General features: G+C 30.2%; 1 protein-coding gene across 1 annotated transcript in view; it reads right to left on the bottom strand.

The window, feature by feature from the left end:
* Nucleotides 1–25,880, bottom strand: part of LOC142324674 (uncharacterized) — a 55,847-nt gene extending 29,967 nt beyond the window's left edge. Inside the window, exons 1-9 of the mRNA XM_075365552.1 lie at nucleotides 25,755–25,880; nucleotides 24,152–24,360; nucleotides 22,839–23,079; nucleotides 17,369–17,530; nucleotides 16,407–16,694; nucleotides 12,586–12,852; nucleotides 5,559–5,734; nucleotides 3,935–4,019; nucleotides 2,812–2,961 (exon numbers count right to left, since the gene is read on the bottom strand). Of these exons, the coding sequence (XP_075221667.1) occupies nucleotides 2,812–2,961; nucleotides 3,935–4,019; nucleotides 5,559–5,734; nucleotides 12,586–12,852; nucleotides 16,407–16,694; nucleotides 17,369–17,530; nucleotides 22,839–23,079; nucleotides 24,152–24,360; nucleotides 25,755–25,880 (1,704 nt within the window). The remainder of the gene's footprint in view (nucleotides 1–2,811; nucleotides 2,962–3,934; nucleotides 4,020–5,558; nucleotides 5,735–12,585; nucleotides 12,853–16,406; nucleotides 16,695–17,368; nucleotides 17,531–22,838; nucleotides 23,080–24,151; nucleotides 24,361–25,754) is intronic.
* Nucleotides 25,881–26,728: the final 848 nt, after the last annotated feature.

Raw genomic sequence — 26,728 nt, 5'->3', positions numbered from 1 at the left:
TTAGAAATCAACTCGTTGACTGCAAAACTTACCCTGGAGCAGACATTGATAACGACCATAATTTGGTGATAATGAAATGTAGATTGGGGTTTAGAAACCTGAAGAAAAGGTGTCAGACGAATCGGTGGAATTTAGAGAAGCTTGAGGAAGAGGAGGTAAAGAAGATTTTTGAGGAGGACATCGCAAGAGGTCTGAGTAAAAAAGATAAGGTAGAAAATGTAGAAGAAGAATGGGAGAATGTTAAAAAGGAAATTCTTAAATCAGCAGAAGCAAACTTAGGCGGAATAAAGAGAACCGGTAGAAAACCTTGGGTTTCAGACGATATATTGCAGCTGATGGATGAACGTAGAAAATATAAGAATGCTAGTGATGAAGAAAGTAAAAGGAACTATCGGAAATTAAGAAATGCTATAAACAGGAAGTGCAAACTGGTGAAAGAAGAGTGGATTAAAGAAAAGTGTTCAGAAGTGGAAAGAGAAATGAACATTGGTAAAATAGACGGAGCATACAGGAAAGTTAAGGAAAATTTTGGGGTACATAAATTAAAATCTAATAACGTGTTAAACAAAGATGGTACACCAATATATAATACGAAAAGTAAAGTCGATAGATGGGTGGAATATATTGAAGAGTTATACGGAGGAAATGAATTAGAAAATGGTGTTATAGAGGAAGAAGAGGAAGTTGAGAAGGATGAAATGGGAGAAACAATACTGAGATCTGAATTTAAGAGAGCATTAAAAGATTTAAATGGCAGAAAGGCTCCTGGAATAGACGGAATACCTGTAGAATTACTGCGCAGTGCAGGTGAGGAAGCGATCGATAGATTATACAAACTGGTGTGTAATATTTATGAAAATAAGGAATTTCCATCAGACTTCAAAAAAAGTGTTATAGTAATGATACCAAAGAAAGCAGGGGCAGATAAATGTGAAGAATACAGAACAATTAGTTTAACTAGTCATGCATCAAAAATCTTAACTAGAATTTTATACAGAAGAATTGAGAGGAGAGTGGAAGAAGTGTTAGGAGAAGACCAATTTGGTTTCAGGAAAAGTATAGGGACAAGGGAAGCAATTTTAGGCCTCAGATTAATAGTAGAAGGAAGATTGAAGAAAAACAAACCAACATACTTGGCGTTTATAGACCTAGAAAAGGCTTTCGATAATGTAGACTGGAATAAAATGTTCAGCATTTTAAAAAAATTAGGGTTCAAATACAGAGATAGAAGAACAATTGCTAACATGTACAGGAACCAAACAGCAACAATAACAATTGAAGAACATAAGAAAGAAGCCCTAATAAGAAAGGGAGTCCGACAAGGATGTTCCCTATCTCCGTTACTTTTTAATCTTTACATGGAACTAGCAGTTAATGATGTTAAAGAACAATTTAGATTCGGAGTAACAGTACAAGGTGAAAAGATAAAGATGCTACGATTTGCTGATGATATAGTAATTCTAGCCGAGAGTAAAAAGGATTTAGAAGAAACAATGAACGGCATAGATGAAGTCCTACGCAAGAACTATCGCATGAAAATAAACAAGAACAAAACAAAAGTAATGAAATGTAGTAGAAATAACAAAGATGGACCGCTGAATGTGAAAATAGGAGGAGAAAAGATTATGGAGGTAGAAGAATTTTGTTATTTGGGAAGTAAAATTACTAAAGATGGACGAAGCAGGAGCGATATAAAATGCCGAATAGCACAAGCTAAACGAGCCTTCAGTAAGAAATATAATTTGTTTACATCAAAAATTAATTTAAATGTCAGGAAAAGATTTTTGAAAGTGTATGTTTGGAGTGTCGCTTTATATGGAAGTGAAACTTGGACAATCGGAGTATCTGAGAAGAAAAGATTAGAAGCTTTTGAAATGTGGTGCTATAGGAGAATGTTAAAAATCAGATGGGTGGATAAAGTGACAAATGAAGAGGTATTGCGGCAAATAGATGAAGAAAGAAGCATTTGGAAAAATATAGTTAAAAGAAGAGACAGACTTATAGGCCACATACTAAGGCATCCTGGAATAGTCGCTTTAATATTGGAAGGACAGGTAGAAGGGAAAAATTGTGTAGGCAGGCCACGTTTGGAGTATGTAAAACAAATTGTTGGGGATGTAGGATGTAGAGGGTATACTGAAATGAAACGACTAGCACTAGATAGGGAATCTTGGAGAGCTGCATCAAACCAGTCAAATGACTGAAGACAAAAAAAAAAAAATAATTATAATTGCATATTTTTATTTTGGAAGAAATTGAATAAGTTATAAAAAAAAAATCAATAACTTTTTTTAGAAATAATATGAAAAAAAGTCAGTGGTGAAGCTGCTGGCATAATGGTTTTAACAAAGAACTCAACTAGCAAACCTGATAAAGATTTTACTGATGATAACTATGTTAAACATTTTTAATGATAACAATGATAAATATATAGTCTGTTCAAAAGGCACTGACATTACTTTTTTTCTTGGCAAGCTGCTTGGGTAGAGGCATCATTCTTACAAAGAAGCATGTGGGCTGTGGTAAAATTGTGAATATGTGATATTTTGTTCCTAGCCAAATTTGTTAACTTTTTTCATCATTTAATGTTAAAAAATGTAATTTGTTTAATAATAAAACTTATCACCTAATGATTAATGATTTTCGCCATATTGTTATAATGTTGTAATGTTATGTAATTGTTACAAATTTTCTGTTATATTTGATAGCAGGTTCTGCCCTTGACTTTTTCTACAAGTTTTAAAGCATTAAGATAACTATGATCTCATAGTTTTTTAAAAATAACAATGACAAATGTTTAATTTAACATACCTTAACAAGTAATTGTTGTGACATAAATCTTTGGCGAAGTGCTTCATCAGATATGGCAAGTAAAGCTCTAAGAACCAATTGTAGTCGTCTGTGAAAACATGCACTAATAAAATCATCTTCTTCTGATGAAGTACTAACAGCTGCAGAATTCTAAAACATAACCAATAAATATTTAGACCCGACATATAATTATTCTTTCTCAAAAATGATGTACTGCAATGTAAATAGAACTTCATCTTTACAAATAATATGCAAAAGACAGTCAGCGATACAGAAACAAGATCGAAGATTGAGGTCATATTTTTTGTAAAATTAACATTAACATATTGTTCACAAAAATTAAAGAGAAAATTAGTTAAAACCTAACAATAATATGTAAATATTTTTACTACAAAGCAAATCTGTAAAAAGTTATTGTAAATTTAACAATCAAAATCAACAAAAATTTAAATGAATATATATATATCTATTCAATTACTATCAAAGAATATATGAGAGACTATTTAGTATTAGTAAAATTTATTGTTGATGAGACAAGATATAATCTAATTATCTTACACCTGTAAGATAAGACAGTACTAGTTTTATCTATTTATGACCTTGGAGGTCTATTTACATGATCTTATACTAGGAAGGTGAAATTACTTACATACATAATGAGTTAATGCATGGTTAGAAAAAAACTAAAATGGTAATATTCTAGATTAATATTCATTTTAAATATAATGAATATTTATAATTAATTTTGAATAAAATTTATCACAATAATCATATTAATATTTTGAAATACAAAAATTATTTATATTCACTATGAATTTCACATATTAATGTCTTCTTAAAGAAGTTATTTAATTTAAGGTGAATATCAAACTAAAAAGTTGCCATGCTAAGAAACAGATGAACAGCATACAAATTTGATAATTTGAGTCCATGTATAGAAAACATAAGATACAATCAAACGATTCTGAGACTAAATCTATAAAAGATTCCCAAATTCAAATTTTGCAATCAGACTCTTTGAAGTAGTCCACTTGTATAACATTACACTGATTCCAATGCTTTTCCCATTAGTGGAAAAGCAATTCCTGTTTTTTAAGTGTGATATGCACCTGGAGACTCATACTGGATCTCCTGTTTGATATCGAAGTGGCAAACATTCAGCTTGAGGTTCACTCATGGGAAAGAGGAAGAAGTCACAGAAGATCAGTCTGATGAGTATGAGGATGTGTAAAATGATTATCATGTACTTACGGTCTAAAACTTGCAAATTTTGGAAGCTGTTTGATTGTTCAACAGTGCTATCATGCCACAATTCAGGTTATTTGCACTGAATGCAATCTCTCAGATGATTCAGAAAGTTACAGCAGAACTCTACATCAATCTTGAACTGTGGAAATGAATTCATCAAGTGCAATCTCCCCTTGAATGCCAGAGAAAATGATGACCATGTCTTGGTTGCACTCCTGATCTGCCTTGTTTTCTTTTTGTGTGCAAGTGCTATTCAAAACTGTTACTTTGACTAACTACCTCATTGCTGTAGACCTGCTGCAGCATTTCAAAGGTCTCAATCATGCACTTCCTGAATCTGATCAAAAGTGGATGTAACCTCTCTGTTCTACTTTACAGGGCATACTGAAATGTTGTTATGTGGTTATACATACAGCTCTCAATAAGCATGTAATGTTAATACAGATGTCCTTAGATTTGCATTCTACACTTGGCATGTTGACTCATGAAGGTCAGTACTTATCACTGCTGTACGGTATGCATGTGCTATGTTCTGTGTGTTTTTAAGGACCTAGTCTCAGATGTTTTACACTTCATCCATGATGAATTCAAACATTCATACGTAATGTAGAAAGGAAAGATTATTAAAAAGTTCACAGTCATTTTGTGAAACAATATTGTATACAGAGAATGTTGGGGCTGTATCTTTACTCTATTTATATAAACCATCTAAAATAAAGCTATTAACTAAAATACCAAACGAAGCTCGAAGTCAGAATATACCAGTATTTCAAAGAAAAGTTATTATGGATGAGATTTAATATTGTTAGAGCTGTTCATTTCATGAAGGTATAAACAATCATACTCAGATAGAATTTCAGAGAAATTAATGTTGGTGTTAAAAACAAAAAAAAAAAATTAATTCTGGTTGCCTTAAATATCTATTCCACGTCAGTTATAAAAATGATTTAAAAATCTTACATGGTGAGATACTAAAATTTCTTGTTCATCTGACAATAATTAAATTATTACATCATTAAAAAATAGAAAAGTGTAGAACAATTGCTTTACTAACCGAAAATTTTTACTAAGTAGTTTTAGCACATGTTCTAATAAGTAAATATTATTTCAAATCAAATGCTTGGTAGTGGGTTTTTTGAGAGTGAGAATATGTTAATAGTAAACTATCCACGCTTAGGAAACTGAAACAGGTGTACACATTTTATAATATGTTATTTTTGCTAGCAATTAGTGTATAATTGCTAGCAAAAATAAAATTTGTAATTTTATTGAGTAATGACAGTAAAAGCCCAGCAAATAGAAAAATATTCTCTATTTTAAACAAAGAAGAAATTTAGTAAATTCAGCATTACAAAGACATGTTAATATCACTGTGCTAAGATGTGGATGTGCAACTGGATAACAGAAAATCTAACTTAATAAAATGGAAAAAATAATTTTTATTTTCTGATAGTTCCTTACAATTAAAAATCAGTTCAGTTGGATACTTTTATTGTTACCTGTGAGTAAGCTGACTCTGTTTTTCAAAAGCTACTTGCTGTAGATTACTAATTTCTTCCTGTAGGCTAGCAACAGCTGGATTATGTTCTTCTCTACATTCTTTTAACAGGATCTGATATCTTCCAATAGTTTCTTCTTTTTGATTTACTATGTTCTGGAGGCTAGCAACAGTTGCCTATAAAAAAGGCTTTGTATTACAGTTATTACTGATAAATAATAATAAAATATAAAACTTGTAAAGCCAAACCTAATGTAATACAAAATACAAATTTAAAAAACAAAAAATCACAGTAAACTGAAATTGTAACATGACCAAATTGCAGCAATTAATTATACATCAACAGAAGACCAAAACTATTAAACCCATTCTTAAATTTATTAAATAAATGATGCACTCAAGGTTTAGTTCGATAAATGTACAAATGGAATAGCAGAGATGCACCTATTCACAACTCCATGGAATTCCCACATGTCTAAACACCTCTTAACATTAAAATTAAAGTGATTACTACAAATTTATGAATAACATTTTTTTATGAAACATGAAATTGCCTCAAATATATTTTGCCAATATTTAGAATTTTCTATCAGTTAAATTCCATAGCTAGACAGTTGTAAATGTTTGGAAATAATTTTTTGAAATTAAACAATTAGCAGTCACCTACCCAGCTACTCTGTGTGTTTTTGGCTTTAAATTGGTTTGAATTTTTTCCATAACATTCAGATATTCTGCAGGGGGAAAATGTATATATCTTAACAAATCTTACTGGCTTTTAATCAAATTAATCTTATCATTATAATCCTTTTACTAGCTATTGGACGCTATGAACTATAATCATTGTTCATACTGACTTACTGGATGGATGTGGACTCCCATTGAAGTCCTTGTATCTGTGCACATTATATTCACTTTATGGAGATGTTGTCATCAGTATAAGGTTATTTAATATGTACAATCAATCAGTTACATTTACTTTATAAGTAGAGTGTTGCAGTTTCACTTTTTATAAAACATTTTTTCAAATTTTTAATTTTGTTGTGCAGTTTTCCATTTATTGTGCCATAAACTTGAAATGTATTTTTAGTGAAAATTATTCAAGAATATTGATAGAAATTTAATTTTAAGAGAAGAAAAGTTAACTTAAATGATATTAATTAAATTTTTTGTTGTTGACAATATTATTTTATAATTTTCGCATTATTTTCTCATCAGTTTTTTATATTTTTAGAAGGGTTAAAGAGATCACACTACCAAATTAAAAATTTATTATCATCTGAGCCAGTACCACTGACATCACAAAATATAACCTCGAACATCTCAACAAAGTATTCAGGATGAAAGAGATATAATTCAAAGTATTGACCAACTAACAGAGATGATGATATCTCTATTTCATCAAATGAATGGTAGGTGAATTTAACTTTTTAGAAAGCAATTATGAGGAAACTGTTGACAACCCACAACAACCCCTTTCAGGTAATATCAACACACCTTCAGTCGCTGTTCCTTCCACTTCCACACAACAAAGGACTACAGTACTGACACCACAATTCAGTAAAAAAGTGTCACAAAGACTGATCTCAATTCTACTAACATGCTTGGGTTTGAAATTTTACTGGTTAGAAGTAACCTTAGACAATTTTTAGACTTGCTTTTTAGAAATGAAATAATTTATCTAATAATGTCAGATACAAAAAAAACAAGGGTTTTATTGTGAAATATTTAACATCATCATACACCAGAATAAAAAAATGGAAATGCCTAACAACTGAGGAATTTATTTATAGGAATGCTCCTTCATATGGGTGGGAACAGTTCTAATGCCACATCTTTCTGTTTCCTGGAGTACTGACATTTTATATAATATGTCACTTTTCAGGAACTGAATGAGCTGTGACAAGTTTATTGCAAAATTGCAGTAATTACATTTTGCTGAAACATCTACTCTAGGAACCAATACCAACTGACAGACTATACAAAGTATGACTATTATTAGACCTTTTCCATAAAACAATAAATAAAACAATTAACCCTGCACAAAATTTATGTGTTGCGGTACTTTGGAGAGGGAGATTACTTTTCCATATTTATATTAAAGCTAAGAGACATTGGTAAAAACATATATGCTTACAGAACCTTCTGGTTTGGTCTTAAGGTGTGCCATATATACCGGAGCTTCTGATAAAGAAATTGGTGGCCCTGGCCACAAAGAAAATGTAGTATATAAGCTCATGGGGGGGGGGGGGGGCACTGCATGATGGGAACTCGCTCTTTATGGACAACTATCACAAAAGTGTTTGTCTGATCCATGAGCTTTTAGAGGAAAATGTACTAAATAAATATTTTTAAATCAAACTGAAAAGGAAACCAGTCCATTGTAGGTACTGAAAAATTAAATAAATATGAAGCAGAAGCCTTATTTTCAGATGAGGCTTTGTGTGTTGAAGTGGAAGTGTAAAGGGATGTTATTTTAATTTGGGAATGAAATTATCAATATTGGTAATAAATGAGGGGGTAAAACCCTTAAACCAGAGGCTGTGGTAAAATATAATTAGTTTATGGGAGGCATTGATCATCTAGATCAGATGACAGCCTATTGAAAGAAAAACTCTTAAATGGTAAAAAAATGAGTATTCATATATGCCACCTGATTTTGATAAACAGCTACTTTTTGTTTTTAAAAACAAATCAAAATTATTCCTAAAAAAATGCTGTAATTCTTTAATTATATTACTAATCCTGTACATCATCGTCCAACTGTTCCTTCCAATGAAAAAGTACTGCTGTTCTCCAATATGTCCCAAGGTTTTCTACATAAAGAAGACAAAAGAGGGTGTCCCAGAAAAATGCAGTATATGTGCAGGTAAAAAGTCCCAAAAAAACAGTATATGCCAGTGTTTGGTTTGTAATGGTTACCAGGCTTGAATCTGAATAATTGTTTTGAAGACTAACATAAAAATACTGCGCATTTCAAAATGAATATCAGGATTTTAAAGTTATGTAATATTTATTAAGGTTTACTTGATAAATTATACATGAAATGAAAGAGCAACTCAAACCAGTTTTTCCTAGTGAGCAAAGTGCTCAATGTGAGCACCATTCATCACATGGCACATATCGACCCGATAGGAGAGTTCATCCCATACTTTAATCAGCGAGTTTGGAGTAATTGATGCAACAGCTGCTTCAATCCTGTGTCTCAAGTCGGGTAGGTCAGCTGGTAACAGTGGCACATACACTTGATCCTCTATAAATATCCAAAGAAAAAATCATACGGGGGTTAGATCAGGCGAACGTGGAGACCACATCAAACGAGCCTTGTTATCTGGTCCCTGGTGACCAATCCAGCAATTGGGGAAAATTTCATTCAATTAATCACATACAGCATTATGCCAGTGAGGAGGCACACCATCTTGTTGCCAAATAAAGTTCTGTGTTTGTATTGCAGTTGAGGAAAGAGCCATAGTTGTAGCATACTTTCATTTCATTTCTGTTATTTCAATGTGTCATGAAATTAATTTTTTTTATATTTAATCATTTTTTTTACTACTAATGTATATGTATGTTGTTTATATGTTGCATTTATGTATTCAAGATTACACATAAGAAGTCTAGATTTTTAAACAATATATGCAAATATATGCATTTAATAATAACATAACAAATGAAAATATTACGTTATGCAACTTTGTCCACGTCCTTGGTTAATTATTTCTACCCCTTGATTCATATAAAATATATTAATTTAAAATGAATTATGATAATTATACATGTCACTCACTAAGATTATAGACACCAATGTGTATGGACAATCACGATGCCCATTATTAAAAAATACAAAAAAAAATTAAAAGCAACAATGAAAAGAACTCTTATTTAATTTAAGGGTCTGGTAATGGAAAAATATTAAAGATTAAAAAAAATTAGTTATACAGTAATTTTCTTTTTTTTTGCCAGTATTGAATGTGGTAATTTATTTATTACACCTGACATCAAAGCTACTGTTTAAAATAATTATTGCTAACAGCAATACTTATTGTTACTAGAAAATTAGAAAGAATTTAAAAAAAAATTAAAGAATGTTAAATTGCCATTCATTCAGTTTCTGTCTATCTGTGTAAAAAATCAAAATGACAAAAACTGGCTTCAGTCATTAAAGCCAGGAGTTGCTTTGTGACCACATGGAATGCAAGCAACTTCTGAACATGACTAACCAGGCTCAATAATAAGCATATAGTGGTAGGCTTACTAGAAATATTGAGAAGGAAATTTGTTTTCCTTTTTTTTTTGTTGCCAAAATTCAGTATACTGTTGCAGCACATCATACCAAGTTAAAAAAATTTATATTATATTTAAACCTACAAGTGACACTTTTAACCTGCTCACCATATAAGAAAGCTATATATTTTACACCACACTACCAAAGAAAATAACATTTAACTAGTTCTCTCGTACTTCAAGTGCTTCAAATTTAGGGCTTGTCATATCAATGAAAAGATTACATAACATAACAGATTATTATACTTCTTTCTGTCATGAAACAATGAAATTTTTTCATTCATATTATAAATAATATTTGAAATAGTTCACTAATGAATTTCATGATACAATCAACAAAGTAGGGCATTGAAATCAAAGCTCTAAAAACAAAACCTTTTTTGATTTACCAAAAAGAAAAGCTCTTAAAATTAAAATTTAACAAAATTTAATGGCAATCAAAAAATGTAAAACTGAAACTGAACAAACTATGTTGCAAATTAGCCTTAGCCAAAATTTACAACAAATGACTAATCTTTTTGAAAACTTCAAGAGAAACAAGAATTAAAGCACACATCCTGATCCTGTAGGGGAAGACACCCACTATGTGATATTTCCAGCTGCCACACCACCTCCTCCATACCTAGACCTGAGGGCTTTTCCAGAGGTCATCTAACCTCGGCAGTTCACATATTAGTCTCACCTTTGCTAGTATGCCACCAATGTGAATTCCACAAGTGATACTCCCATCTATGTACTACTAACAAAGATGAACTCATAGTAACAAAACATCTCAAATATAGTCTTAAACAAGACTGAATTCCTAAACGTAGAATGAAGGAACTGAAATCACCTACCCAAGCAGGTAGAAGTGAATTTGATACACAACTCAAACCAACCAACAAGTGAAAAACATAAAAGTGAAACATTAAACAAAACCACAATACAACTAACATAAAAACCAACAAATACAAAGTAACAAAGAAATGCGAAAACAGTAGAAACAAGGGAAGCCCAGTCAAGGACTCTGCTTTTCTTTTGCAAGGTAAATCATAAATTCCTCAATTATTGACCATTCGACCTGGTAACTCCAATTCTGCTGTATATCCAGTGTCAGAATGTAGAGATGACAAATCACCTCGGTACACTTCTCATCATATTTTGTGCACTCATAGAACACATGAAAAGTGTCATCCAGAACCCTGCACTGCGAGCACAAACCTGCATCCAGCAGGCCGAATTGCACCAGCTTGCCCCTAAAAGCATTATGTCCTGAAAGAAACTGTGTAACATACTAATTCAGGGAAATTCAAGAGAGATGCTGCAAGCATCTAATATCTGGGAAAAGATCATGCATATACCGCCCCCTTTCCGTCTCATCCTATCTTGCTTGCCATAAATCATATCCATGCTGCTTGATCTCCTGGATTTTTTCACAAGTCAACTTACCCAACTTCCTAGCAGCATAATACCTTTCTATTGCAAGAATATAGATTGGTTTCACACCTGCAATACCGAGATCACCTCTCATGAAATCGTTTGGTAACACCCATAACCATGAGTTAACATAAGTCATTGGGCAAGAACATTAAGCCATTAAAGCACACAAATAAGATTTACAGTACCAGTATGTAGTCAAAAGAAGATGAATAGTAAGGGATGTTTAGGGGCTCCACATATTAAAAAAATGCAAGCTAAAATGAATGTAATATTTATATAAAAGCTAAAGCAATTTATCTGGTGTAGGAGTTTACTGAACCGCAATCCCGTCTAGGTCTCACCAAGATCTTTTAAAATTTAAATACACATCTTCAATCTACAACCTAAAAGCTTTTACTGGCTACATGTAACATAACACAATTTTTAACTCACAACTTTTGAGTTCTCTTAAGTGTTAAGTCCATATCATTGATTCAAATTAATCGTTAATTTAAATCAAAATATAATAAATAAAATTAATAAACAAACAGTTTATTTTCAATTATTTTTTTTGCATTTTATTTACAACAAAACATCTGCACATGAAGTGAATAAATGACAGGATTTTAAAGCACTTTCTACATTATTTACAATTATAACAAATAAGTTAACACTAACAGTCTTGTTGGATACCATATTCTAGTAAATGGTCTGGAAACTGCAGTTTACTAAACTGCAGAATTTTTATTGTTGAAGGATCCTGCTACAAAGCTTCAAAGCTCAACACAACATATTCCTACCAACATTTCAATTTTTTACCTTGTTTAAAATATCTTTTAGATACTGGCCAAGTTTCAGTAAGCTCAATCTAACTAGCCATTTATTTGAGAAATCATAAGGTCATATTTTTTATTTATTTCAGTATTATGACTTCAGACTTCCAAAACATACATATTATGAAGAAAAATAAGATGAATGAAGTGGTAGGTAAAAAGATCCCAGACAAGCAAAGCAATCAGATCAAAATAAGGAAAAATTTTGAAAACTAAATGAGATCATTAATATGATACACCCTTTGATTCAATTATTCAGATTTGGTCATTAAAATTTATTTACTAATTAAAAAATAAAATATTATCACTAAATCGATGAAATCAGAATTATCAAAATACAATTCTTAATCATTATAAACTATACAGAATATTACAAGCATACTGGAAAATTCACAAACCCTTCACATTTGTAAACCATTCAGTAGTTGTAGAAATACGATTTTAATTACCAAAGCATAATAAAACATTCTATTTAACACAATATTTTACAATTAAGAATAAAAAAAAACTTCTAACCTTTAGAGCTAATGTTTCAGTGTTTTCATGAGAAGTTTGATATTCATACTGGGGAGAAACAACTGGACTTTTGTGTAATTCAATCAATTCTTTTTCTTTTTCCAAAAGTAGAGTGTTTTTCTCAGATAGTTGAATTTTTAAAGCAGTCAGATGATTATTTCTTTCCTCTAATTTTGCATTAATCACAGCTAATTGCATTTGAAGATCACTGCATATTTTTTCAGAAGCTAATAGTTTAGTTGACTGCTGATTTAGAGACATATTAGCCTAGAGAAAAAATCATTCATTACAACACAATACGTTATACAAAGAAGCAAGGTCTTGTAAAGAAAGTGGTTAACATCATTACCAATGTATGTATGTATTTATATGTAAATAAATTATATATATTATACATTATATATGTATATAATGTATGTATGCATATATATATATATATATGAGGGCTATTCCAAAAGTAAGGAACGTTTTCCCCTGACGCCGCCAGGCGCACGCCAATCGCGTATATATTGGTGTGCTCGTGCTCGGCACCTCAGGGGGTGCATTGCTCCCTCCATATAGTTAGTGACCCGTTGTGGCGTATTCCTGCTAGCCTATTTAGCGTTAGCACCGAAAGGACTTCAGTGGACGTCCTCAGTCAGCGTCCAGCTGTGACAACGGGAACATCTCCGCACTGCCCGTTTTTTTAATATACAAATTTGAAATGTGTGCTGCAATAAAAAATCCCGCCAGTTGTGAGGTGCGGTCTGTGATTAGTTTTTTGTTGGCAAAAAACTTAAAACCAATAGAAATTCATCGGGAACTGTGTGAAGTGTTCGGGAACTGTGTGAAGTGTACGGGAACAACGTAATGAGTGAAAGTTCTATCAGGAAGTGGTGCATCCAGTTTAAAAATGGCCGAATAAATGTTCACGATAAAGAGAAGAGTGGACGTCCGAGCATTGTGACTGATGATCTGGTCTCCAAAGTTGACGAAAAGATTCGTGAAAACCGCCGTCTCACAATAACTGAACTTTTTCTATGTTTCCCACAAGTTTCACGGACTTTATTGTTTGAAATTGTTTCACAGAAGCTAGGCTACCACAAATTTTGTGCAAGATGGGTGCGTCACTGAGTGGTTGAGATCACAGGCGGCAGAATTCTATGACACAGGAATTTCAAAGCTTGTCCACTGCTATGATAGGTGCCTGAATTTGTATGGTGATTATGCTAAAAAGTAGTATTTTAGTCCCTCTTTCACATGTATATAATAAAAAGTTTTTCTTGTACTTGGTTTTTTTAAAATTCCAAAACATTCCTTACTTTCTGAATAGCCTTGTGTGTATATATATATATATATATATATATATAAACACGCACACATTTTAGTACAATAATCCTTATCACAAAATAAAAAAAATAAAAATATTTACTGTACTCTTAAAACTAATTTAATTTATATTTTAAAATACAAAAAGACATTATTAATTTAATCCTTAGAAAGTATTGGTAGTTAGGGTTAACAATAAAATTAGAAAAAACAAGTCTGTTCTGCATTGAAAATCAGCCAATAAGAGCTGGAAGCTCTTACTGTAAATACCTTCCTGACTGTGATCCTGTATATGACAATCCTTGACTTTTCAATTTTGTTCAACACCTGTGTTTCTAATTCAAGCGTGAAGACAAACCTCGGTCTATCATAAACATTTGCTTAGAGTTAAGAGGCTCATAGGTACCAATTTTATAAATTGTTGTCAATTTGAAGAACATTTTCAGGAAGGCCAATGATCCAAATAAGCTTTGTGATAAAGGTGGACCCTGTTTGGCAGAACTATCCACCATCTGTTTCTCCATACATCAATGCATATCAGCCATTTCACAATTAATGTACAAATTTGCCATATCTCACAGAAAAGTAGCAATATCAAAATTTTAAAAAATAATCAAAATAATATACATTCACAATAATCTATCAATGTGTTGTTATTCTACATAAAAACTCTATGATCAACTGTTTTTTTAATTTTATAAATATTCTAAGACATACATATACAAAGAGTTAATATATTATATTGTATTATAAAACATAATTATTAAAGAGCTGATTGAAGTATGTTTGACTTATATACAGTTGGTATTTTTACTTCCTTGTACGAAGTAAAGGAAGTATTGTGATCGTGAAAAATTTTGCTTTTCAGATTTCAATGGAAATATCCATTTTGATTAATTTCAGCATGACGTCTGAATGTACATATGTAATATCTCGCATAACTCAAAACTTATTAGCCGTAGGATGTCTGAAATTTTTGATGTAGTACTGCTGTAACTAATTGTGTACCCCCCCTTTTGATTGCTAATGTCTGGATCAAAAGTGTCTAAAAAAGCCCAAAGCCCAAAAAATCAGGATTTTGGACTTTTTCTTAACTGCAATAATAAGCCCTCATTGAGAGCTTTTCAACAATGTATCATAAGTGATATTTATTTTCATTGGTTCCAGAGTTATAGCCAAACAAATTTCTAATTATTGAAATATTTGGATCTTACTAGGGGACGGCACATTGGTTTGAATCAGACTTCATCTCTTTTTTTTTTTTTAATTTTTTTAAATTTAAATATATTGATTTATTAATAATTATTAACCTCTGATTATAAAAAAAAAAATTACGCTAAATAATAATTCAATAATAATAATAAAAAAAAAGTATGAAAAAGTATCAGTTATTAATAAACAAAGTTTTTTGTACTATACATTTTTAAAAAAAGGTGTATGTAATGTAATAGGCATACAAGAAAGTCATGTGGTGTCCAGATCAAATTTTTTGATAACTTGGAGGGGATGATATCACTGATTTGCTGTAACAATTCATATATAATTGAATGGTATTGATTAATATAATTAAGCAGTAGATAAAAAATTAACTGACATGAAACTATTTTGCAATTTGATTATTTTCTAGCAAGATTTACTTACACTAACATTTTTCCATTATAATTCATCTGAAAAAGTTCAATTGAAAAAAAGGAGTCATTTTCTTCATACTGAAATACTTAAGATTGCTAATAAACAAGTACTTGCACTACTAGTTTTTGAGTTGTCATGAAATGAAAGTTTAAGATAATTCATTAAAATAGCTCCATCAGTTTTAAAAATTTAAAAATTGTTTTTTGAAATATAGAAAATGTATAAAATAGGCATTTATGAACCTAGATTTAGGGGAACATTTTTTGCTTTAATAATGGAAATACAGTACTGAAGTACTGGCCGACATTTTTATATATAAAACAGCTTTTGTATATATATATATATATATATATATCTCCTTACAATTGGTCATGAAAAGTGACCATTTACTATTAAAATTAAAAAACAAATGACATTTGTGCCATGAAAGAAAGACTCTTTTAATAATATAGTCACAATCTATTCTTTAAAGATATTTCAAGATGAAAACAGTTGATGAAATCAAAATAATATGAGTACATAAGAATTTGTAAGTTTTATTTACACAAAATTTATCCCAACAGCTAAAAAATTCTTGTCACACTGAAATCTGATGTTATGCTTGTTGAATATCTATTGTAGTTGAATGAAATCGAAAATTTTCATGTTTAAAATCATTTAATTTTATAACCAGCAAATAGTATCAATAATTTCAATTTAGAAATAATACAGAAAATTAGATGTCATCTACATTCAGCCAATATCTAAAGCAGTATAAAGTTACATAAGTTTTCCTATTATTTAAAATGTTTCTTAAATTTAATGAATAATGTATACTTACTAATTCACACAATAATCATTATTCATTTTAAAAAAAATGAAGATAAAAAATAAAAACAAACCTGAGACAGCTGATCTTGAAGAGAAGCAATTATAGAAATCTGTTGTTCAATTCGTGCATCACTCTGAGGGCTAATTGGGTCTAGCTGTAATTTGGGGACTTCTACAGCTGTTGTTGGTGTATCGACTGAAGACTTTACTTCTTTAGGTGATTCAACAGGAGATTGGGAAACAGAAGTTGGTGGAATGGGTGTAGAAACAAGAGGTGGAGATGAAGGAGTTGAATGAATATCTCCTTGAGAAGTCTCAATATCCTCCGGCGGTTCAAAAAGTTTCTTGCACATTTCGAACTGAAATAATTATAATAATAATATCTAATGCAAAATTTACATTTGTAAATACTGGTAATGAAAACAAAGTTAAAAAAAAAATATCAAAATTCTCTTTCTTTAGATATTTATTTTGTAAGTCTACAACATTAAAAAGTTTTCTCTGCCAATGCAGTAACAAAAACAAAAAAAAAATCTAAACATTATCTTAAGTGTTTCCTTGTAGATAATTTAACTCTTGCAAGTAAATAATATATAAAAAAGCAAAAAATAAATAAATAAATAACTAGAAGTAGTGGTGTTCTGCAACACTAACTTGTTAGGCTGCAGACTTTTATTTAATAAGGGATCTGTAACTGCTTAAAAAATACTGCTGCTAGTTAATATATTTCAAATTAAGAATGAACTGCAAATTATAATCAGCAATAGACATTTTTGTTCCAATAATAAAAATAACACAAATAAACAACTTCGCTAATAAAAATTAATTTTTCTGCGAATAAAAACAGGCAAAATCTATAAAAAGTTGAAGTTATAATAAAAAAATAAGAAGGAAGTTTTGAACTTTTAAATTTCATTTAGTTTTTTGTTTTATATAAATTAATAGTCAAAGGAAAAAAATTAATAGAAAAGAATTTCATTTTAACATGTGATATAATTCTTTAACATTACCATTCATTACGCATATATCGTACCTGTGTTTCCTCCCATTTAAGTAATTTTCTTTCCCATGATGTGTCCATTGAAATTGGTTCTTCCTGAATCTCCCTACACAATTTTTCTTGTCGTTCTGCTCGGCCTTCAGCATGTTTTACTCTATATTCTAATGCTTCTATTTCTATTCTCTGACTTAATTCCTAAGAAACAAACATGTTACTATTTCTAAAAAATGCTTTTATTATTATTTTTTTTATGAAAGTATAGTAAATCACAATAGAACAATAAATAATTTTAAAAAATAACATACATGAAAATGAAGGTTTTTGTTTAATTATCTAATGGGAGATAAAAAGCATCTGAAGATTAATTTATATATTGCTTAAGAATAATAATAATAATAGACTTCTTTAATTAATAACAATTTCTTTCTATTTAACTGTAAAATCAAAATTATGACATTCAAAAATCTGAAAGTATAAATATGCTTATAAAAGTAACACAGAACAGTTTTGTTTTAATTTCTCATTAAACGTCATAAGTATAATATAAAAAGTAAATGAATTTCCTGAAATTCTTTGCATTTCTTTATGAGACACCTTGTACGTATAAATTCTTTTATATAATTTTTTGATATGCCATATACACAGTTTACCTTAAAAGCCATCTAAATTAAAATTATTTTTTTTCAGTCCAAGTTTGTTTGACAAAATTAAAAAAAAGTTTTTTGAGGATTTTCAATTATAACAAAATGGCTTGACGATTAAGGCACTTATTTGTAAAATAGAATATATCATTTGCTTTTATAAAATAATAAAGTTTATTGCTAAAATTCAGCAATTTTTAAGCTTTCTTGTCATAAATATAATAACCTGTAAAACCGAGTGCCAGTTCTAATTTCTGTGGTTTGATTTATAGGCCCAGAAATTATCTGTATCTCCTTCCTTTTGATTTTGGTCTCACACTCTGGTACAAATAATCCAAATCCAGTTAGAAAAAAGTAATATGAGAATAAATATAACTCTCAAAACAAAAAATACCAATTGATTACTCATATATAGACTAATCTTTATGTACATAGACATATATACACACAAACATGCACCTAAAATGTGTACAAATATATTCACTTATTATTCTGATACAATGTTTTTATTTACAAGTAATTTATTCACACATTAATAAAGTATAGACAAACACATAACTTTTTAGCAGTTAACACAGAAAAATGAAATTTAATGAATTTCTTGAAATTACCTATTTTACAGTATCAGACTCCCACACTCCAAGCCAACACCAAGTGGGCAACTCAAAATTTTAAATGTATAGGATAGGATAGGACAGATAGTGAGACATCTGTCCTATCCTATATCATATTATATTCTATAATATATTATATATTATACTATATTGTATATATATATATACATATATATACATAATATATATATATATATGTATATATATATATATATACAGTTTACCACAAAATGGAGACCTGTGGCTATAAATGATCAGTTTTATCAAGCTCTTGTTGAACTGATCCTCACAAAAATTGAATCAAACTTTGAATTAGGAATATCTATCGAGAGAATGGGCTACATTATTAAAGTTCTTGTATTCCACAAAGTTTTTGCCACATGTGTACTGTGTATGCTGTCTGACGACATAAAAGCTAAGAGAGCTTGAATTTCTTGGAAACCCCTGAAATGTTTTGAAGAAGGTGAGGACTTCTTAAAGATCATTATAATTGATGATACTTGATTCCATAATTATGACCTTGAGGACAAAAAGCAGTTCATGAAATACTGCCACAAGAAACCATCCCAGCCAAAACTCAAGAAACTCAGAAATTCAAAACTCAAGCTTCTGCTGGGAAGATCTTTTTTTTTTAATTTTGGACTTATTAAAAAATAATATGTTCAAGAAATCAGCAATCAGTTTTTATGTTTTGGAAAACAACAATAAATCCTGAATGTTATACTGAAACTTATACTGCATTAAATCAAATCAACACAGCAATTAAACGCCTGGATTTTTCATTACTGCTGTATTCATCCTGTAGTCAAATTCAGATTTCTATTGATCTCCTATTCAAAAACTAGTGTGATGATGTTAGTCTATTGAGGCATGTGGTGATTTTATAGAAAAACTATGCAGCTCTGAAAATAAAAGGATCAATGATGTTTCAAATGTTTCCTTTCTTATTCCATTAAATCATTTTTTCTTGCTCATTTTCTATTAAGTATAGAAAAAACCTCTCAGCTCATTCTGATATAAAAATATATATATATATATATATATATATATATATATATATTTATAAGTAGATTTAAAACATTTTTGGAATTACTTTATTTTTCAAAAACTGCTTGTATGAAAAAGTTAAAGAACATTATTTTTACCAATGTCTGAAAAGTTGCTAAAAACATTCCTGGCACCTACTATGTGGTATCATCCTCAACTGCTTCATCACACTGGTCATTGGTGCTCTTTATCTTTTCTCCTTCAGAGCATTTTTCAAGCATCGAAACAAATAAAAATCAGCTTAAGATATGAGAATATGGTGGTTGTTCCAGAAATGTTACATTGTGTTACACCAGATAATGTTTGAAAAGCATGAGTCAATATCCTGGTGCATTGTAGTGGAAAATAATCCAATTCTTTGTTTCCCATTTTTCAGGATGCTTCCTTCTTAGTAGATCCCATAAACTACAAAAGATACTGCTATATCTCCTTTTTCACTGTCTGCTCATTAGGAATGTATTCTATGAATAGTACCCCGTGAATCATAAAATACTTCAAAATAACTTTTTCTTTGTTGCTATCAAAATAGAATTTCTGTAACTGCAGACATGATGTTGATTTTTATTTGACGTCTGGTGTCTTTCTGAGGATAGTGTAACACCATCTCTCATCTGCTCAGATAATGTTATGATCTTGCTCAGAGAATTTTAATTTTGATCAGCCATAGTGATGAGAACTCCTGCCAATATCATGGAGGTTTCTTTCTGATCAGCAGACAACACTTTTGGAACAATGTGTTTACAAACATGATACATGTTTAGTTCATTAATGAGAATATTGGGAATTTCTGGCTGATATCTCAACTGTTGATGATATTTCCTTGATAGTTCCACTTTTCAAGCAGCATTTTCAACATGAGTGATTCTAAATCATGTGATTCTGAATCATGTGATCATACTGATTTTTTTCCAATTTAAAATAATTTTGGTATGATACTTGTTTGTAAACAAGTATTTTTCGCCCAACCTCCTAATGAAAAACAAGTTATTTTGAAGTAAATACTTGACAGATGATAATGAGTGTAATGACAATAGATCATAAAATCAACATATAATGTGGTTTTTAAAAAAGTTTACAATGCTATTTTTAACTAAGAATACGACTGTATGGTATACAAGATTCATTGTCACATCTGATCCAGAATTTCTTGGTCACAGAATTCCTCTGGTTTGCCAAGCTCCTTACTCATCAGTCATGGATCTTTGAGATTTCTGGTTGTAATCCAGGCTGAAGATAGAACTGAAAGGGTTCCAATTTGATAGTGAAGAGGGCATAATGATGAATTAGAATGGCAACAGTGCAGCTGATAAAGATTTCAAAAGAGGAATACGAAAAATGTTTCCAACTAGGTGAATTAAGTTTTGGGAGTCACAGTAGGACTACTTTAAAAGACTAGAATAGGAAGCCTTTTCATAGCCTACGGTCAGATACTTCTTGAACATCTTTGAGGCTTGCATTTCTTGAAAAATTAAATGCAAGTACCCTGATCTAGCACTTGTTATCAAAAATATATCAGTAACTATCAAACCCAGCAATGCCATGCTAGTGCTAGATTTGAGTATATATATATATATATATATATATAGATTAAATCAACACAATTGAAAGTTTGATAAAACATTAACAAAATGAACATTACAGAACATCACAAAATTAAACCTTTTCCCATTTTCCTCCCCCTTTCCATTTGCTTTCCCTTCCTTTCTCCTTCTTCTATCCCCATTTCCCTTTTATCCTTTCCCTTTCCATTTCCTTTTCCTGTTTTCCCCTTTTTTCTTTTTTCATTTTCCGCTTCTTCCCTTTTACCTCTTACAATTTTTCCCTCTTTCCCTTTTCTGATTTTTCCCTTTCTCACTTTTTCCTTCCACGTAAATCAGTCCAATAGTTTTTTAGTCTATAGTGGACACACATATCGGAAACATTAAAATGAAATTGTAAAATATTTAGTATAGCGTGTGTTGCTTTTACATCCAACAGGTAGTGCTGTTTTTCAAAAAAAGCATGTTTTTACCAGTCACAAGTGTGATATTTTAGGAATATAAAGAGTAGGTATATAAAAACATGTACATATTTGAATACAACATTATGTCAAAATTTCAAAGCAATCAGTGAAGAACTTTTGGAGATTTAGGATTTTGATTAAACAAACATTTACATTTTTATTTATACAGATAATATGATTGATATTTAAATAACTAATAGAATAAGTTCCTATCTTCCAAGAACAATTTGACTGATGGAATGCTCTGAATTCAAATGAGCAATACTTATATGAATAATCGTAATAGGTGCTAATTCTTATATACACCAACTCTCTGATGTTCAGATAAACATACCTACTGTTTCAACTGTAAAACGGTATATCATTTAATTTACTTTTTTTACTTTATGACATTACAATATAAAAAAAATTACTTATATGTACACACAAAGTAAATCTTCTTATAAATTTCAACCAAATATTAAACTTCCAATATCAAATAATGTAAAATAAATAAAAATAGTTGTACAAAAATATTACAATAATAATCTAACTTATTTACAGATATTAATTATTAAATTGGAGTTAAAATTATTTTATCCAATACTAAGGTAAAACCATAAAAATCTATGTTACTGGGTTTTAAAAGCAGTTCCTAACATTTTCATCACTGGCTCGTTAACTGCACTTTTGTAGAATATGCTTTCACTATGTAAAGAAAAGTTAAGAAAAGTTTTAAAATAATTAGTTCTATTGCAGAATTGTTTTGTTAGTATTAAAACATAATTTTTTATATAACAACTAGAAAAAAAAAAAAAATTTATATTTAAGGTTTATTGTATAACCAAATTCCTTTGATTACCAAATATTTGTTGTAATAAACGTCCATACTTTAATAAGCATTCATTAACTAAATGTTCTACAAAATGTTTCTGATGAAGTTAAACTGAATATGGAAAATGTTTATTATTATGTTTTCATAACTTCTAGTTATATTATAACACTCAAAGTCATTTATCTTCTTTTCTTAGCCAAAGTTCATAAACGTATCATAAGTATCATAGACTTATACGTACCATATATATATATAATTAATAATATCATATATAAACTTTAATGAATATACACGCACAATGAGTTTAATCAACAATTAAATACTGAATCAATGTAATTTACAAACAAATTTACAAATACACAATATTGAATTAGTTGAAACATACCTGTAACCTACAGTTGTAAGGAATTTTCTTTTTAGATTCGTCATCAACATCATCGTTGTCTCTTATTTGCGCTCTGACTAATTCTTTTGAAGTTAAAACATACTTTTCAAACAATGAGTCTTTAAGCTTTTGGCACTCTTGTTGAAGATGTATTATAACATTTCCCATTGTGTCCATAGTTACCAGAGGTATACTACCAAGATAACGGCGACGTAAATCATGTATGACATCAGTTAATAATCTGGAAAAAATTCAAGTAAATTAATAACAAAATAAATCCATTTATTAAATACACACCTGATTCTTAGAAAAATACAAACCTGAGGCTAGTGTATGTGGGATATGGAAATGCAATTTTGTAGCGTATGAAAAATGTCATGCCTAACTGGGATTTGAACCTGGGGGACCAAGATGCTCTACTCTGCCACAGAGAGTGGCAATTTTTATCATATATTTGTATAAACACACATACAAAAACACAATAATAAAACACAAGCTAGTTTAGCTTGCTGTTTTATAACTGTGTCATTTGATGCTGTTTCATGCTGATAAACCATAGACAACTCTCTAGTTAATCGACCTGCAATATATATATATATATATATATATATATATATATATATATATATATATGTATAACTCTAACTGCAATATAAAAAAAAAGATTTAAACCAAGAAAACTGGATCCTTAACCAAATTAACATAATCTCTAACAAAAATTGTACACAATTCAATAAACTTTTTCATATAATACGAAATTTAGTAAATATTAAGTGTCATATAGTCTCATAATGAATTTAATGAAATACATGCTTTTGTTCCATTCACTGAAGACAGGTTTTGGAATCAGAATTTGTACTTTTAACAAGTTTTTGCATTTGATCACTAAAACAAAAAGAAAACATTGAATTGTGATTTTGTTTCAAAAAGATATTAGATGACCTACAGGTCATGTACATTGTTTCCTGTACATGACTTACAGAAAATCATAAAACACTATGGTATTCTTAATTCCAAAATTAGCAAAACTAAACATCATTGCAAATAACCAGAAAAAATGAATGAAAAAAAGCAATAAGATGAAATATATCCATTAATTTAAAATTTGATCTGGTGAAAATGAATATTCTCACTGCTAACAGTCACAGATTATAAGAATTGTTGATTTATTTTCAATTTAATAACAGATAAGCGTTTTCTTACAGATTATCATTGTTAAAACACAGTAATCAATTACAGCAGACTACAGAAAAATAAAATAAAAATAGTAGGAGATAATTTAAAAATTCCCAAAAAAATCATATTGTAAATACTTGCCTATGGTAGCTTTGTCATCGCTTACAGCACTTAACTCTAGAATCTGACGCTGAAGTGCATCATTTTGAAAATCATGCGCTTTTCGTATGCCTTCTAAAGCTTTCACCTGTTGTAGTGCAATTTCTACTTCTTCCAAAAGTTTAGACTTTTCAGCTTTCAGTTCAGCCTGTAATAAATCCAGCAGCTGCAGTTCAAGCAAACATTTCTGAAGATGTGAATGTTAGACTATATTATAAACTAATCAGTATAGCATATTATACAGTATAATATGAATATATTTTAACAATGCACTCATCAATAAAATAAATATTAACAATTTATATACACAGTATGTCTGAAATCAAAATACAAATACAGATTTAAAGATAAACGAATTTACTCACATCAGCCCTCTAGATAGAACCCTTCTATAGTTATACACTTGTTGCAGTACCAGTAGAGCCTGTCAAATGCTCTGGAGAAATCACTTTGTGGGATTGCCTTCAACTGCTCAGTGCAAGCCTTTTGGGTGGCCGGAATGTCATCAAAAAAGGGGCCTTTCATCTTCAATTTGAGTTTCAGGAGTAAAAAATAGTCTGCTGGAGCCAAGTTGGGTTGGATAAGATGGTATTTTGGTTTGTGATGAAATAATGTGTTAAAACTGTTGCCATGTGTGCTAAGACATTGTTGTGCAAGAGAGTCCAACTGCCTGGATCCCAGTACTCGGGCTGCATTTGACAAATGTGACACATCAGGCATTTTATTACTTCCAAATTGAATTTAGAATTCATGGTTTGACCAGTTGGGACAGTTTGACCCGTTGCGCATGCACTTTTGCAACATTTTCATCATGAACAGCTGTTGACGGCCTCCCACTTCATTCATCATCATCCAACGACTATCTACCATCTTTAAACCGCTTCCAGTAAGTGTATGTTGTAGTACAAGATGTGGCTTCATCACCGAATGCTTACTGTAACATAGAATAAGATTCAACCAAAGATTTTTGAGGTCGAACACAAAATTTTACTGCACTTCCCTGTTCAATGTCACAGTCAATATAATTTGAGACTGGAGTGATGAAACGTGATTAAATTTTGTACCCACACTTGACATCGTACTACATAGTTCCTTGGTTGTCCAAGAGATGGCGCTACGTGTATTGACTACAGAAATTTAGTTTGAAAACTTTTCAGACAAACTGTGTATACTTGTTTACCAAAAAATAAAATTAAAAAAGGCTTCATATCTGAAATCATAATCTTAACAGCCAATGTATAATAAAATTTCACCTTCAAATTAACATAAACAGAATCTAAAGTGAGACACCTGTTACATTTTCAACAAGATAAACTGAGGTAAATAAATACCTCAAACAACTAACACGCAATGAATATTGTGTTAGATATTCTACTTTCAAAAGCAATGCAGTATAATGAGAGCAGTAATTAGCAATTTAACTGCTTCAGGAAATTTGTTTACATGAATCTTTTCTCAATTATAAAATAAAAATTCTGTACTGAAAAAAGTTGATTTCACCATAAGTAAATCTATCTCTGAATAAGATTAAATGCTTAATTGTTAGTAAACAACAAAATAGCAGTATTTTACTTTACTAACCAGGTATTTTTCAGTAGATAACAGATTTGTTTTTAATTGTGAATACTGATCATGAGAGACACTATTTACAAGTTGATTACGAAGCTCTGCTTCCAGGAGTTGAGCTGAAAGGTTATGTTGTACCATAGCAGCATTATCAGTTTCTAGTTACTTGCATCTAGCCTCTAATTCTGTGACCTGTTCTGTAACAGAAAAGGTAACCTAAGAATAAAATTACTAACTGACATAACTTTATCTGAACACTTACAAATTATTAGCAATCACATTTATAGAGAATGAGACAAGTTATTAACAAATCTTATGCAGCTAATATACAAATAAATCTTATATAGTACAAACCTAATATAATTAAAATGAGAAAGATTGTTCTGTAGAAAATTTATGTGAATGAAAGTAAAAAAAATATATATCTTTAACAAAGTTTTGAACTTTTATTTATTGTGTGTTAAATGAATTAATTTTTTTCTATTAAAAAAAGCCAATAATAAAAACTACTCATAAAAACATCACATGCAGCTTCATAATGCTGAGAGATTCTCCACTGATGTTCATGAAAGAGGCAAATCATTCTGTAATTAATAACTTTCATGTAGAATTAAATGTACAAGCGTTGCAAATTAACTTCCAACTGTCTAAGCAACCGAAATCAAATTTTGTGTATTTTGCACTGCCCTACAAAAACTTCATTGATTCCAGGCTATATAGCCAAATTAACAAAAATAAAAATGTTTTATTCATTTTTTTTAAATGTACTCTACGCTTCCAGGAGAAGTAAACACCTAAGGTAACAAACTTTGGGCTCCGTGCCTCCCAGGCTTTCTAGTTGCCTTCAATTAATTAAATTAAAAATATTAAATTTCAAAAATACATTCTTTCTTTAAATACAAGTAAAAAACTCAATAATAAAGTAAAAAATTTCATTTCAGACATACTTTCCTTCTACCAGACATCTAATTCTCTTCAATTACAAAAAA

The sequence above is a fragment of the Lycorma delicatula genome, chromosome 5 (genome assembly GCF_047948215.1).
Source record: "Lycorma delicatula isolate Av1 chromosome 5, ASM4794821v1, whole genome shotgun sequence".
In the NCBI taxonomy this organism is placed as follows: domain Eukaryota; kingdom Metazoa; phylum Arthropoda; class Insecta; order Hemiptera; family Fulgoridae; genus Lycorma; species Lycorma delicatula.
Note: the sequence above shows the minus strand (reverse complement) of the source record. Positions and strands in the feature narration are given on the sequence as shown.